The sequence below is a fragment of the Ischnura elegans genome, assembly GCF_921293095.1.
Source record: "Ischnura elegans chromosome 13 unlocalized genomic scaffold, ioIscEleg1.1 SUPER_13_unloc_4, whole genome shotgun sequence".
In the NCBI taxonomy this organism is placed as follows: domain Eukaryota; kingdom Metazoa; phylum Arthropoda; class Insecta; order Odonata; family Coenagrionidae; genus Ischnura; species Ischnura elegans.
The window spans coordinates 3,860,650-3,874,874 of record NW_025791660.1 but is presented as its reverse complement, the minus strand read 5'-3'; the positions used below and the strand labels follow the sequence as shown (position 1 = coordinate 3,874,874).

The window sequence follows — 14,225 nt, the reverse complement described above, 5'->3', positions numbered from 1 at the left end:
GTTTTTCAATCGAGTCTTTCCTTTCCCAAGCTACCTGACAATTGCAGAATTGGAACATTGCCATACTTTTATCGATACAATAAAATTCATCCTTTGGTTACTGAAATGCCCTGTCTCTTTTGCTTAATTTTTCATTCTGCACTACAATAACTCGTCAAAATAACTAGAATATCTGAGACACCAGCAGCAATATTTGACAATTGCCGCTGAAAAGTCAGTTATTTGACAGACATAGCTAAAAGGTAGAGATCCAAACAGCAGATATTCAGGCACGTGCAGTCCATGGGTGCATTCATCAGGCTAGCGCCGGGCTAGCGGACGGTTCTACTCTGGATTTACCACTGACATCTGATTTTAATGCTCACGGAGTGACAACAGTTCTAGGGGCATGCTTCAGATTCCTCTACTAATATAATATTCCATTTGTGATGTTGATAAGAAAAAATGTCATACATTGCTCTTCTGTTGTTCAACTGAGAGAGAAAATAGATGGTTATTCCCTCAGAGTAAGGATGTGAGATTGCCACATATTGCCTAGTATGGCAGCAAATCGAAAACACGCGATGCTATCCTCCCGCGATTGTATCGCAACATTAGTTATGCTATGAGGAACTGCACTCGTCCACATACCTAAGGAATACTCCCACTTGTGTTAATTTTAATCGAATTGAAACCATTCCGTGTAATGTAATGCTTTTTCCTGTGATTGAAATTACAGTTTCAAAATTTTCCCCAAAAAAATAAAAATTCGTATTTTGGGACACAATTTGCAACATTTCGTGAGTTCAAAAGTCATATCCCCAGTCACTTTGAGGTATATTGTAATGTCTTACCTCAACCAGGACACTTTGTGTCTAAATACGTAGAATTCATGATGGCAAAATTTTCCCATCCCTACTCATCAGTTGTCCATGCAAAGTAAATGAACCTTCATATTTTCCCATTGAACCTATGCAAGCTTTGTGCTATAAGGAGTTCTAGCAAGGATAATCTACAGATTTCTCTTTGTTGTTAACTCAGAATGGCCTTCTGTTACATCTTGTCTGAGGAAGTTTAATTTATTATTCAAAATGTTTGATGTCTCTAAACTGAATTATAAACCAAAATATACACTAAATTTATCCTCCATTTTTGACCCTATATTTTCATGAATGTATGTTATTACCTATGAGCTATGGATTCTCATGCAAAGTTCTTTCATAAAATAAGTTACTGTTACGAATAAGATTTTATCTGGAGTTCTGCATCTCCAGAAACGATTGCCCTGAGGATCATCAGGTGGCTTTTGCAGGGATTTTGCGATGAAAATAAGAAGTAATAGTTATATAGTAAAGTGGCAGTTTTAACAAAATAATTATAAATATTATAAATTCCTGACATTAATTACCTTAAGGCAGCTTGCAGGTAATATGAAGAATACATCCATTTGAAACTAACTTTAATTTTATTCATATGAGAAATTCCTAAAAGTTTTATTTTAATATTTCTGTGTGTCAATCATTTATGATGATGATTGGTGTTTATGTTGCAGCCCAATACCTTAACTGCTTCCCAAGGCGAAAAGGTGGAAGCTCAGGGCAGGGGAGCCATGGTGGCAGACCTGGATTGGACGCTGGTCGGGGCAAAGGAGGAACCATCTCCAGATGAGAATGCCCAGGTATGTATGGAATTATTATTATGGAATTCAATTAATTATTGAAGGATATAGTGGGTAAAAATGTTTATCATGGAAACTGCGAGGACATTGTAATTTTTATGTAGGTTTAAAGGTAACCTATTTGATTCAAAGTTACTAATTACTCGAATAAGTTTTCTTATCATAAAAAAGCTGGTTTTTCCTTTTTATGTTGTTCATTTGTGTAGTAGTTTTCTTGCCTTATACATAACTATATAAAATCCTGGGACCGATAAACGTAACCTCATTAGCCCTCCAGTGGGGAAGTGTGGCACCTCGGTGGTCCAAAGTGTTTCATACGTGTGCTGTTATTCTTGTGATGACAAAAAATACCTGTGATTTTCAGAAGCTACCCATTATTTTGGTGTCAAATGCCTTTCATAGATGCTTGTTAGTAACTGGTTACCGTCCAACATCGCACAAAAGAAAGTAGGAATGTATTGGCCACAAGCTAAAAGTGTTTGGCACGTTTATGCTACTTTTATTGGTACCTCAGTAAGTGGCCTACATGTTTGCCCTCATCGCAAACCTTGCTGCGCCTTTTTCAATGACGTATTTTTAAGGCCTTTGCAATGCTGAACACATCCCTGCACTAGCAGTTTTTCCGTTGAATGGGCCTTAATTTGGCTTTAATTCATATATTTTCATGTGTTACTTTACACAAGCCGCGTATAGTTCCATAATATCGCACTACTCAGCGTACCGGTCAGTTGGGGTAGTGGTTAGCATTTAGGCCTTCCACTCAGGGGACCAGGGCTCAGGGCTTCGTCATGGCTATATATTTTGTTGTCTTCATTGTGATCATACGGCGTCAACTTTTTCATTAATTTTAATTGCGACATACATAGACATGAGACTAGTTTTTTATCATCATAATGGCGTTTAGGTATTTATGTACTGTCATTTCCAATACGGAGAAGTGAGGGCTCCACTTGCTACTCTCCTCAAAAACATACCGAAAGATTGACGGGCTATGACAGTGGCTTTTCTCGAAGAAATGACATTTATTGGTGGGCCTCTTGTTATTATATTGGAAGGGCTACAGAAGATTTTGGGAAGTGGCAAACACAAGACTCATTTGGTGTAATTGTTGCCTTTAACCCTCTAGCGGGCGCGACTGTTATTTCTACACAACCGGGAGAATGGCATACTTTGCCCACGTTATGTGCACACATGATAACACTCGATTTTAGTTTAAATTAATCTTTATTTCTATATAGTAGTTAAATCTTGTACATTATCTTGTGTGATACAGATATGAAGGTACGCAGGTGGTACACGGCTGGTCACGTGGCGTAATTTATACGCCACGTGTGATGGGTTCCTCTTCGTGATCCTAAAATATTAGCTTCAATACCTCAAACTTTGAAAACTCACAATAAAGACAGTCAAAGTACATAGTAGGAATGCCCGAGACCATTCTAGCCCAGAATATACGTGCAATGTTGAAATCCTTGGTTTTCGAGGATTGACGTATTTTATATGCCAGCACGCCCGGTCCAGGGCCATCAACTTTTATTTCACCCTATTTATTAGTTGAAATTATTTTCCTTTGCTAGTGTAGTCATCGTATCTCCGTGTTTGAAATGACACTGCTTAAATACATAAATGCCATTATGATGATAAAAAAATAGTCTCATGTCTATGGTTGTCGTAATAGGGTTGTTCACCAATTATTTTACTGTCTTAAATGAAAGTACACATGGAGGGGATACTGGCAGCAGTTTCAGCGCTTTTATATTAAAAAATTTAACCCTTAAAAGGCTAAGCGAAAAGTGTGGAATACAAGGATCAGCTCAGCTTGATACAAAATATACTCATAGGTACAATTAACATATTTTACAGTGTTATCATAGTTAATATGCATTAACTCTTACCTTGCACGCTTGACTCCTTGAATTTCCAGAGCGCTAAAAATGTCATCATTAGATATATTTTCTGCGTATTTAGATTTTTTCTTGCCTTGACCACTATTTATTGAAAAAAATTGAAAATGAAAAATGAGCATCAGGCACATATTAGGTGCAGTATTAGAATTAGCCCCCACAAAACCACAATCCGAAGGCATTTCTCACCATGGCATCCACAAATTCAAGTATGGCTTGGATAACGGCATTCACTGAAAGCATGTAGTCAGCGAAGTAGCTGTGTGTGACGTCAGAGCCATTCCTGCAAAAAATATAATTTTGGAGATTTTTAATATTTTGGTAAGGATTGGACCAACGTTAAATGTTTTTAGCTTTAGTAGTGTATTGCTTATTATAATTTGGCTCTCTCTAATTTGTAATAAATCTGTATATAGCTTTGAACTGGCATAAAATTTGAGGATAAATAACCTATTGTTTTATCCTTTGCATTATTGCTCACCCTTAGATGCAATCAAAATAGCTCTATGAGTATAAATATTTTTCTACCAATGAACGTGCCTTCTCATTGATTGACTCAGTTCCCAACAAGCAAGTAAGGTATCTTATTTAAATTTTAGTTGTCTTATGTTTCAAATAACCCCCTAATAGGCTACACAGCAATGCTTCCTCGGCGAAAACTTCGTACCTCCACTAGCCATTGCCAGAATCACTTCAAGACTAAGTGGCGATATCTACTATCTAACGCAAAACCCGGAATACCTAAGTAACTAACCTATCATTAACAACTTTAAAAAGTATTAAACTAATAATGCGTGCAAATAACCAGTTAAATGATTTAAAAAATGATCTAACAAAACTAGTACACTAGTAAAATGCTAACCTACTTAAAGAAGAATGACAATGACCCTTAAAACTGAATGAGCTATTCTAAAAACTAGAGAGATTATCAACAAGATACAGATTACTAAAATTTTCAATCAACAACCGCCTAAGACTACGGAAAATTAAGGTAATAATAAATTAAAATCCTAAAAAAGAGGACCACACGAGCCTGGTAACTAATCACTTAATAAATAACTTAAAATGGTATACTAACTCAGCTAAAACTATGCTACGATGTAATTAATTATCTCTAATACGACTAAAAATTAAATTATAGAGATTAAAGTCAATGAAAGAGATTTTAAATCTCAAAAAACTGCTCAACGCCACTGAATCTCAACGTGCTTCTTCTGAATGCTAATAGGGGTATCCCTCAACCAGTACTTGCGAATTTGGCCGCTAGATAGCGTCTCTCTTGTCTGGAATCTCGAATTGCAGAAATTTTTTCACCACTATGAATTGTTAGCCAAAACTCACCTTAGCATCTACTTGAATGTGTAATTTCGTTTGAGGTTAACAACCCTATTAAAATTATTGAAAAAGGTGGCGCTGTATGATCACAATCAAGACTAAATATATTGCCATGATGAAGCCCTGGTCCCCTGTGTGGTAGCCTGAAATGCTACCACTACCCCACCTGACCCGTCTGCTAAGAGGTGAGATATTATGGATCAATAGGCGGCTTGTGAAAAGTACAGCATGAAAATTAATCAATAGCAGCCAAACTAAGGCCCATACAACAGAACCACTACTAGTTCAGAGATGTGTTTACCATTCCGAAGGCCATGAAAAATACGGCATTGAAAAAGGCGTAGCAAGGTTCGTGGTCTCCCATTGCAAGTTAGGCTTACCCACGAGTATTTGCAGGCAGTCTTACCTATTCGATTCAAAGTTACTTATAACTGAAAAGAGTACATATTCTTATCTCAAAAAAAGTCATTTTTTTCCTCTTCATTTTGTATTTAATTGTTGTAGTTTTCTTGCCTTGTATTTTTCTACGTGAAATCTTGGTACCGATAATGCAAGTATCAATATGATATTTCTTTTACTACAAAATATCCTGCGACCAATAAATCATACCTCATGAAGATGTTTTTTTACAATATGAAATCCCAGGACTGATAATTCATAGCTCATTAAGAAAATCAGGTCTCACATTTCAATCAAACTCTGTAGTGTTGTAGTTCATAGGGACCTGTCCTCAAATATCCTCCCATGTTGGGTTATATAACCAATGGTTTTAAAAGTGGAATGCAGTTCAACATTTATATACCTAATATGTATATTCCCCTAGAAATGTTCTCCTTTCAAGTAGCAGTGGTAGTGTGGTGGTAATGGTGTTTGTCTAATATCTGGAGGTCCTAAGTTCTACATTAGCATGCAGCACTCTTTTAATAATTTGTTTCTACTTTTCACTTTACAAAGTTGTACAAAAGCCTGCTGTACATCATTATTTCCATGATTTTCACTGAAGAATATAGTTTTCTGTGTGGACATCTTTTTCTGCAATATAGAAGCATCAGATTTTATCCCATTTTTTCACACGGATGCCTAGTTTCCATTACGTTATTTCAGTTCATTCATTGCCAAAGAAACATTAATTATTATATGGTATCACATGAACTAAATTACATCCATTGCAGAGTTATCTAATGAAGATAATATTACAATGCAGGCGGAACATAAATCAAAGACTGTTTACATTCATGGTTAAATAAAAACACAGTACTATTCCACAACTTTATATTTTTGCAGTCTACTAGTTTCAACGTTACAACGTCATTATCAAGACTAACTGAGAAAAGCATACAACATCCAGCCTTATTTATCCAACAATAATGTGAGGGAAGGAGGAGGGGGGGGAACTAAATAGGAGGAGCATTGAGCATTGTTGGTTGGATAGGAGGTTCAAAACAAAAAGTATAAAAGCTTGGGGAGGTGGGGGGGGCAGGCAGATAAAAGTCAGGTGGTAACGAGGTTAATGAGAAGTTACCACCTGACTTTTATCTGCCTGCCCCCCCCCCACCTCCCCAAGCGTTTATACTTTTTGTTTTGAACCTCCTATCCAACCAACAATGCCCAACCAACAATGCTCAATGCTCCTCCTATTTAGTTCCCCCCCCCCTCCTCCTTCCCTCACATTATTGTTGGATAAATAAGGCTGGATGTTGTATGCTTTTCTCAGTTAGTCTTGATAATGACGTTGTAACGTTGAAACAAGTAGACTGCAAAAATATAAAGTTGTGGAATAGTACTGTGTTTTTTATTTAACCATGAATATCTCATCGTTCCACCAAGTAACGCCTAAATCTGTTGATTTTATTCGACTGTTTACATGTTGAAAAAAATGGAATAATATTTAATTCCCTTAAGTGTCGAAAATATTTTTATTTTGTAAGGAAAAAATTTCTGCGGAATTCCAAATTTTGATTAAATGTGGTGTATAAAAAAGTTTAAATCAATCCTTTCAAAAAAGGTCCTGAATCTTTTTTCGTGCATGATTAATATCTTGATGATTACTTCCAGCCTACTTTAAGTGAGGATGGGGACCCATTTGAGAGTTCAGCTATTGCCCATGAGTCTGCATTTGGTGAGTACTCTTATGGGTTGCAAATAACTCTTTACTTGGAGGGATTGATGTTAATGTGGAGGATGTATATGTTTATGCTTTTATTTAGCCAACTTTTACTGTGACTAGAGCAATTATTGAAAATTTGACAATGTCCCATAAGTCCACAATGGAAGCCATGGATGAGTGCTTTTAAGGGCCTCAAATAGTTGCATACAAGTAAGGCTTAGGTCACTTTCAGATGGCACGGTGCTGTGCTTTAATATAATCTAATGTCCCTACCGATGCCTTCATACCAGTCAAATCATGCGGTGTTCTCCAATGTTTTAAAATATTCAAATCGATTTGTTGAAATGCCTCTTTGGATATTTTTTCAGCTGAACTATTCTGTTGTAAAACCAAAGAGGAGGTGAGAAGCAAAAGAAATACATCGAAAATATATTCCACAAAATAATTCACGTTCATTGATACATATGTGTTTTCAGTTGGTCATTGGTAAATTGAAATTATTCACTTTTATGACTGATTTTCTGACTTTTTATGACTGTAATCACTTAGTTATACCACAAGAAAAAGCGACTTCGGCCGTCACAATTGAGGTACCAACTGCGAGTTACTTAATACCTCGTCAGGATTCGGAAACACTAAGCGGGAAATTGGACATTTTTCACTGCACCGTCGATCATTGGTGAGGCCCTTTCATAACATTCAACATTGTTAACTAACAAATGTAATGCTATATTAAGTTTTGATCTCTAATAAGAAGTGCTTTTCAGTAAAATTTTCATGAAATAAATTGATGCAGTCACTAAGCATTAAGGCCTGTTTACACGATGCATTAACAGGTATGAGTTAATGTACGTTTTCATGAATTATTTTTGTGGACCAGAACGGTACATATACGAATGCATGAACCAAATTAGAACAAGTTCTATTTTCTGTGCATGCATTCGAACAAGTTGGGTGGTTACACGGTGTATTTTGGCGATCATACATTTAGAGATTAACCCGTACGTGTTAATGTACCGTATAAACAAATACTTTTCCCGTCATGGCAAGTGAGTCATCAAATACACGATTAATTACATTTTCAAGTTATTGCTATTATATGTTGATACCACAAATACAAACATTTGGCAAAAATTTTATTCTAGCCCACATGAACTTTGAACTATTAAGGCCGGGCTACACGGTAAGTTAACACGAACAAGTTAATATCTGGTTACGTGAATGATTTCACATTATTTGAAAGTTACACGAGGCTTCCAATGAAATAAAATAAGATGCACTCACCCTGAGGTAATTCCTACACGAGAGTTTTCTCAGTTCTCCGTCCGATTTATGACAAATATTTATGAAATCATTGAATTCGATGAGCTTTTTCAAGCACAGTGGGCTGGCAGGCAGGTCATCTCCAACAGGAACCTACGAAATGAATGAAAACATATGCGCAAGAGATGTCAGTCTTGCTGTGGAAAACATGCTCATATACAACGGAATAAAACAATAACTAAGGAGATCAATAAAATGTAAACCCTCACTTACTTGTAAGTCAACAAATTCGCCTAAGGCATCCTTTCCAGTTATCCTGCAATTGAAAAGAATATGTTGTAACAATAATCATTTTTCTTCATGCAAAGTCTGCACGGAGTACCCTCAGAATTCCTTTCTGAAGACTCAGCTAAATTCCCAGCGGTAATACTTATATTTTTACAGCAATAACTCAATCTATCTGTAAAACCAGTTCACTCCTCAAAAATCATCCACACAGCACTCAGTGATTTACAAATTTGTAATACATAACGTTAATTTCCATGACTTACGATAACGCAAAAAACTTGAGAATAATCCAGGAGAATGGCTTATAAACTCACATTGACAAGGACCTCAAAAATATATCGCATTTCAACAGAAAAGACATCAAATATTTTCCACGAACTCCATGCTCATTGACGCCTTGCTGTTAACTGACCATGATAGCAAGGATTAGCTTACATACCGGATTTCATTTGCGTATTGCACCGCTAGAGAATTGCGTATGCAGTAGGCCTAAAATCGAAAAATGAAATATTTCCAACAATAAGTGATATATTATGCTAGTTTATTACAGTATTTGAATAAAAAAAATATTTTTAAACTTTTTAACTCTACATTTAAGAATTTTGAACTCTTTCTCATATTTAAAGACTGTAGATGTAATCTGACCTGGCGGACGCCGAGGTTGGGCTTAAATTTAGTTTCCGGCCAGGTGATTGAATAACCTTTAACCAAACATTTTTACACTACAATAAATCGAAAATGTGATGAATTTTAAATGAAATGGTCCTTTATTTTTTGAAATGGAAAGAAAATACTCTTTAAACACGGATGTTTGGCCTGCTCTATAGGTGTGCTACTGGCGGATAAAATGGCAACTAGAAAACATCGGTTCTATACAGAGGTTGATTGTATAGTCATATAATAACAAGTGATCGTTGTGGATTAAACTTGTCGTGGATGCTTGTCCAAAGAATTTACAATTGTGTCATAAATTGTTGAAAAATTTCTCAATCCAAGCTATTGAGTCGTGATATATCTTTCCGTCGATTCATCAATTGTTGGATTTCGTGTTCCTTTCGTTTAGCATTCTAAAGTATTATATTTTCACTCATCATCTTAGTCGATGTAGTTTCCTTGTTGGAATTTGTGATATTTGTCAATACTGAGTAGATGATTTCTTTGACGATAAACCTGATTTAAAAAGTGAATAAGATTTTGAATCGAAAACATGAGTCGTACCATCGGGATTTTCACGGAATCTTCAGATAGGAATCCAGAAATAGACCTTTGCAGACTTTGTAGGGAGAAGCATGATTGTTTTTACAGCATATTCACTTCGAATGTAGCGTACAATATAACTGTGAAGGATGCCCTACATGATTTAGTTGGCTTACAAGTAAGTGGCACATTAAATTTTATCGATTTTATTTAAAATGGTGCTTACTTCATTTCATGTTTTCATTCCAAACTCTATTGATGTGCAACTTGTTTATTAAATTCTCAGATTACTGTCGGAGATGGCCTGCCCACTACCATGTGTCCACTGTGTTTGAAGAAACTTACGGAATTCAGGGTTTTCAAAAAGATTTGTTTAGAATCAGACGCAGTTCTTAGAAAAAGTTGCTTCAGGGTGAGTACTTATCGTAATTTCTTATTTGAAGACTGGTGTAGTATAAGTATTGCAGAGTTAAAGGTGAAACTCTTTGGTTTATGTAGACAAAAGTAGGAATCAAGAATGATATATTTTGCGAAACGTTTGACGGAAAAGTGTAACAAGTCCAATTTCCCGTAAATTTGGTTTTTCCCTATCCGTCAATCGTTGGCAAGGTCCTATTAATGTTGCTGTTTGTGTTACAATGGGGACGATTGAAGACATTTTGTCATCTAGTGAAATTAAGTGTGTGCTAAACTACGATATCCAGGAAAGAATGGCATTCAAACTCACCATTTATCAACTCAAAAAGGCAATCTACCCACTGCGCTATGCCACGCTACCTTTTTAAGTAGGTATTTGATTAGGTAATCGGAGCATGTTAAAGGGAACAAAAAAATCCCTGACGATTTGCTGCTAAAGATTAAAGTGTCAGAGACCCAGAAATTGGTTTGTCTATGCGTTGTCAAATAAAGTCACAGTTGCACGCAAATATATTACCTTTCTTTAGCTCGGGGCCCATTTCTTACCTTTAACTATGATCTCATGAGGCTATGGTTATGTATAACTAAAAATATCTTTGCGAAGTTTCGGAAATTGATTGTTTATTTTCGAGTCATCTTGTATGAATAGATGGTGGTTACAATGAAGGCAAGATTGGCAAAGTATTAGAAATTAATTTAAGTGCGGAAAAATTAACCCAGAAAACATTTTCATCAAAAATGTAAAATTAGAAAGAAAATTAGGAATTTTGATTTGGTATATCTTTTCTGTATTTGTTAAGTTTATTTTTATTTAGTTTTCTATTTTCCAATATTGGAATACAATTTTTATATTTGCATCAACTTTGATTATTTCAATCACAGCATATTTGTCTAGAACCATTTCTGTTAGTGCCCTTTTTAAAATTATTTGCGTTTTACTTGTAAAATCAGTTTTTTACACAATCTTTTAGATAAACTCTATTTTGTTTCTTAAAGTACATTATAAAATTTGAAAGTTCTCTATAAATTTAGTGATTAGCAAGTTTAAATATGACCTCAGCATAAACAAGTTCAAAGGTTACCTGTGTTAGGATATATATTTTTTAGGTACTGAGATGTTTATCCTTCATAACAGTCTTCAAAATCTTTGCAAAGGATATGGCATGCAGAAGCTTAGTCAGGAGTTACGCCAGGCCAGATTCTCTTACTCCATCATGGCCGGCGTTTCTATTTCAATGAGTTGTCCTGGTGCACTCATGACGATGGACAGCTCGTACATTGGACCCAGTGGAATTCCCATGTTAACTTTAACGATTTTATATACAGGGAAAACCTGTGATAATTCTTTTTATGATATGCATACCTGGCAAAGTTTTTGCATTCTTAATTTTTTTTGGGGCTATCGGTGTAAATAAGGGCTATAAATTCATACTCTGAGTAGCTTAATTCTTACAATATATTTTAAGGTCTATTCTCTTGAAACATTTTTTAAATTTGTTTTGATAATGTTTTGTGTACTGATCGCATGATATTTGGAATGGGATGCTGTTTTAGTTTGTGGATCAATTTTGCTCAATGAGTTTGGAGTGTGTTGACAGAAATATTTTCTTTGTGCATAAGGTATAATTAATGCTTTTTAATGATTTCTTTAATACCTTTGTATTTATGCAGATTACTGTGGTGAGAAACATTGCCACCTAACTGTAGAGTTAAGGATTTAGTTCGTGATGTGTATTTATTTTGTATTTTAATGGTTGATGTGATTAATAATTTATAATTGTGGTTGATTAATGAGGCTCTGTCCACCACATGATAGAAATGTAGGTATTAGAATATCTTGTGGGTGAGGTGTAAAAGGAAGGATGTTGTCCATTTCTAGCTGCAGTTTTTTCCCATCATTGTGGCAAAGCTTGAATACTGGAATGGTTTAAGTGTTCATCTTTTGAGGTTATGCATGAATGAAGCCACTTTTCAATGTATTCACATGAGTGCAACTGCTGATCTGCCAGACCATGTAATATTGAATTCAACAAATAATAATAAGATGGTTCAATGTCTGGGGAATTTGGTGAGTGAATTCAGCCTTTGCATTTGAGTGTTTCCAGTTAGGTTTTAATATTTAATGTTCTAGGCGTTGTGATGTGAGGTTTCGTGCTGTGGAATTACTGTTGAATAATTGAAAACACAATTTCCTCGCTTGACACTAAATTCCTAATGCATGCAATCCCTTGGAAATGGCTTGGTGGGCAACTACAAATACAAAGCAGTCACTTCTTGAGTATGGCATTGATCATCTTTGAGCAATGCCTCCAATTGATTTTCTCTGGAGGTTTTTGGCCTTTCTTTACATAGACAGTTGTCATCATTGAAATGATTGTCCTTGAAGCAATGATACCAATCGTGTAACAGTGTTTCTTTTATAGCAGTATCTCGGTCAACTTTATTCTGCTCTTCTCTCAACACTAAGTATCTGATGCTGTGACATATTCATCATGGTTATTGAGCAGTTTGTTTACCTAATGTCTAAGCTTGAGTCATGATTATTCTGGTAGTTCAAAATTGACCAACAATCAGTGCTATAGCCATCTATTGACAGGCAGTAGGAACTTTGTTTCGAGAATAATACATAATTGCTGTGTGATTGGTTTCGCATGTTTTAAGGATAATAATAACAGGGTAATTTAAAAATCCATTTCATGAAATAGTTATGGAAGAGAAGATGATTTTGAGGTCTGTTTTCTTTCTCCATAAATATTACACCTTGTATTCTCTTCTAGAGTTTATATTTGAGTATTAACAGGAGGTATAAGAGCATAATAGGAACATTGAAAACAATCTCCACTTGTTTTTTATATGGCTCTACCCTTGAGAAAAGAATAAATAGTGATATTGGCCAGGTAACAGCTACTACTACAAAAATGATAATTGCAGAAGCAAATTGAGTGCAAGAATAAGAAACTTGATCAATTCATTTTCTTAACTGCAAAAAATTGAATCTTCAGTCTCTCTTTTGATTTCTCATGATTTGAAAAAAAAACGGAAAAATAATACATCTGAATAATCTCCATTCTCTGTCGTGTATTATGCTGTGAAGGGGCAGCTTCCATGGTCCCTAAGATATGTAGAAAAGACACTGTGTGAACCTGGAATATCAGCGATCTTCCTGTTAATTTTTTTTAGTTTGTGCTGTAGCTTTTCAGTATTTGATTACCAGGCATGCAGAGACCAAGCTATTTTTATATGATAGCAGAGGCAATACGTGTAACATTTTTCTCCGTAATGCTTTGAGTACCCCATGTATGTGTTTTAAAGAGATAAAGGTTTATCCCTGTTACTTTTTCTGCAGAGTTTTGAAGGAGGAGGGACAGAAGATGAGGAGTCGGAGCCTTTTGTGGAGACTAAGGACTGCATTCAAGATGTCATTGAAAACACTTCAGAGTTCGCATGCTCAGCCCAAATGACTGAAGTGTACATTCCTGTGCCAGACTGCTTATTGCCCAGGGACGATAAGTTGGTAAGTTATAATCTCATTTACAGTGAACACTGAGTCTAATCACCTTCAGTTATACAAATTTCTCGGTTGTATGAGGAATGGGGGTGTGTCTGTTATAAATTTAAGAATTTTGGTGGGAAGTCACTGGCATAATGCAACCTTCAGATGTTGTTCTTTCTAGTAGTGACACATGAGGCAGGAAGTGGAAACACACAATTTTTTTTCGTGCAAGTCAACAGCAGTGGTACAGCATTGATAATCTGTTGACAGAAATGTCTCTTATCCCATGGAGTATAATTTCGGAATCCCTTGTCAAATCTCTGTTCAAGCCATTAGTGGTGGCTATTGCAAGGCTGTCTCTCATGATTGCCCTGTATTTGTTCAAGCCATCATCCTCCATTGTTTCAACTGAGGAACCAGCATAAACTATTGTGGATCCTTTTTATAAGCCTAGGTGAAGAAATGATGAAGACAAATCAATTTTCAGTGGAACCTCAATGTATCGTTCCCACTGTGGTGCCCTTAATGTAAGTGGCCAATACTCTCATTAAAATCATGTGCTCT

The 14,225-nt window shown here is 35.7% G+C and overlaps 1 protein-coding gene and 2 long non-coding RNA genes across 4 annotated transcripts in view; 2 read left to right on the top strand and 1 right to left on the bottom strand.

Annotated features, from left to right (window-relative positions):
- LOC124173289 (zinc finger protein 182-like) overlaps positions 1 to 14,225 on the top strand; it is a 277,634-nt gene that overhangs the window by 4,589 nt on the left and 258,820 nt on the right. Inside the window, exon 3 of the mRNA XM_046552808.1 lies at positions 1,532 to 1,657. Coding sequence (XP_046408764.1) covers positions 1,532 to 1,657 — 126 coding nt within the window. The remainder of the gene's footprint in view (positions 1 to 1,531; positions 1,658 to 14,225) is intronic.
- Positions 8,254 to 8,956, bottom strand: LOC124173057. 2 transcript variants are annotated; one of them, XR_006868366.1, is made up of 3 exons: positions 8,818 to 8,922; positions 8,540 to 8,582; positions 8,254 to 8,419 (listed from the first exon to the last, which is right to left on the bottom strand). It is a non-coding gene; the product is annotated as an uncharacterized LOC124173057 (long non-coding RNA). The 2 variants fall into 2 exon arrangements; XR_006868367.1 differs by having other exon boundaries at positions 8,255 to 8,419; positions 8,869 to 8,956.
- On the top strand, positions 10,123 to 13,573 carry LOC124173064. Its single transcript, XR_006868374.1, has 2 exons — positions 10,123 to 10,163; positions 13,515 to 13,573. It is a non-coding gene; the product is annotated as an uncharacterized LOC124173064 (long non-coding RNA).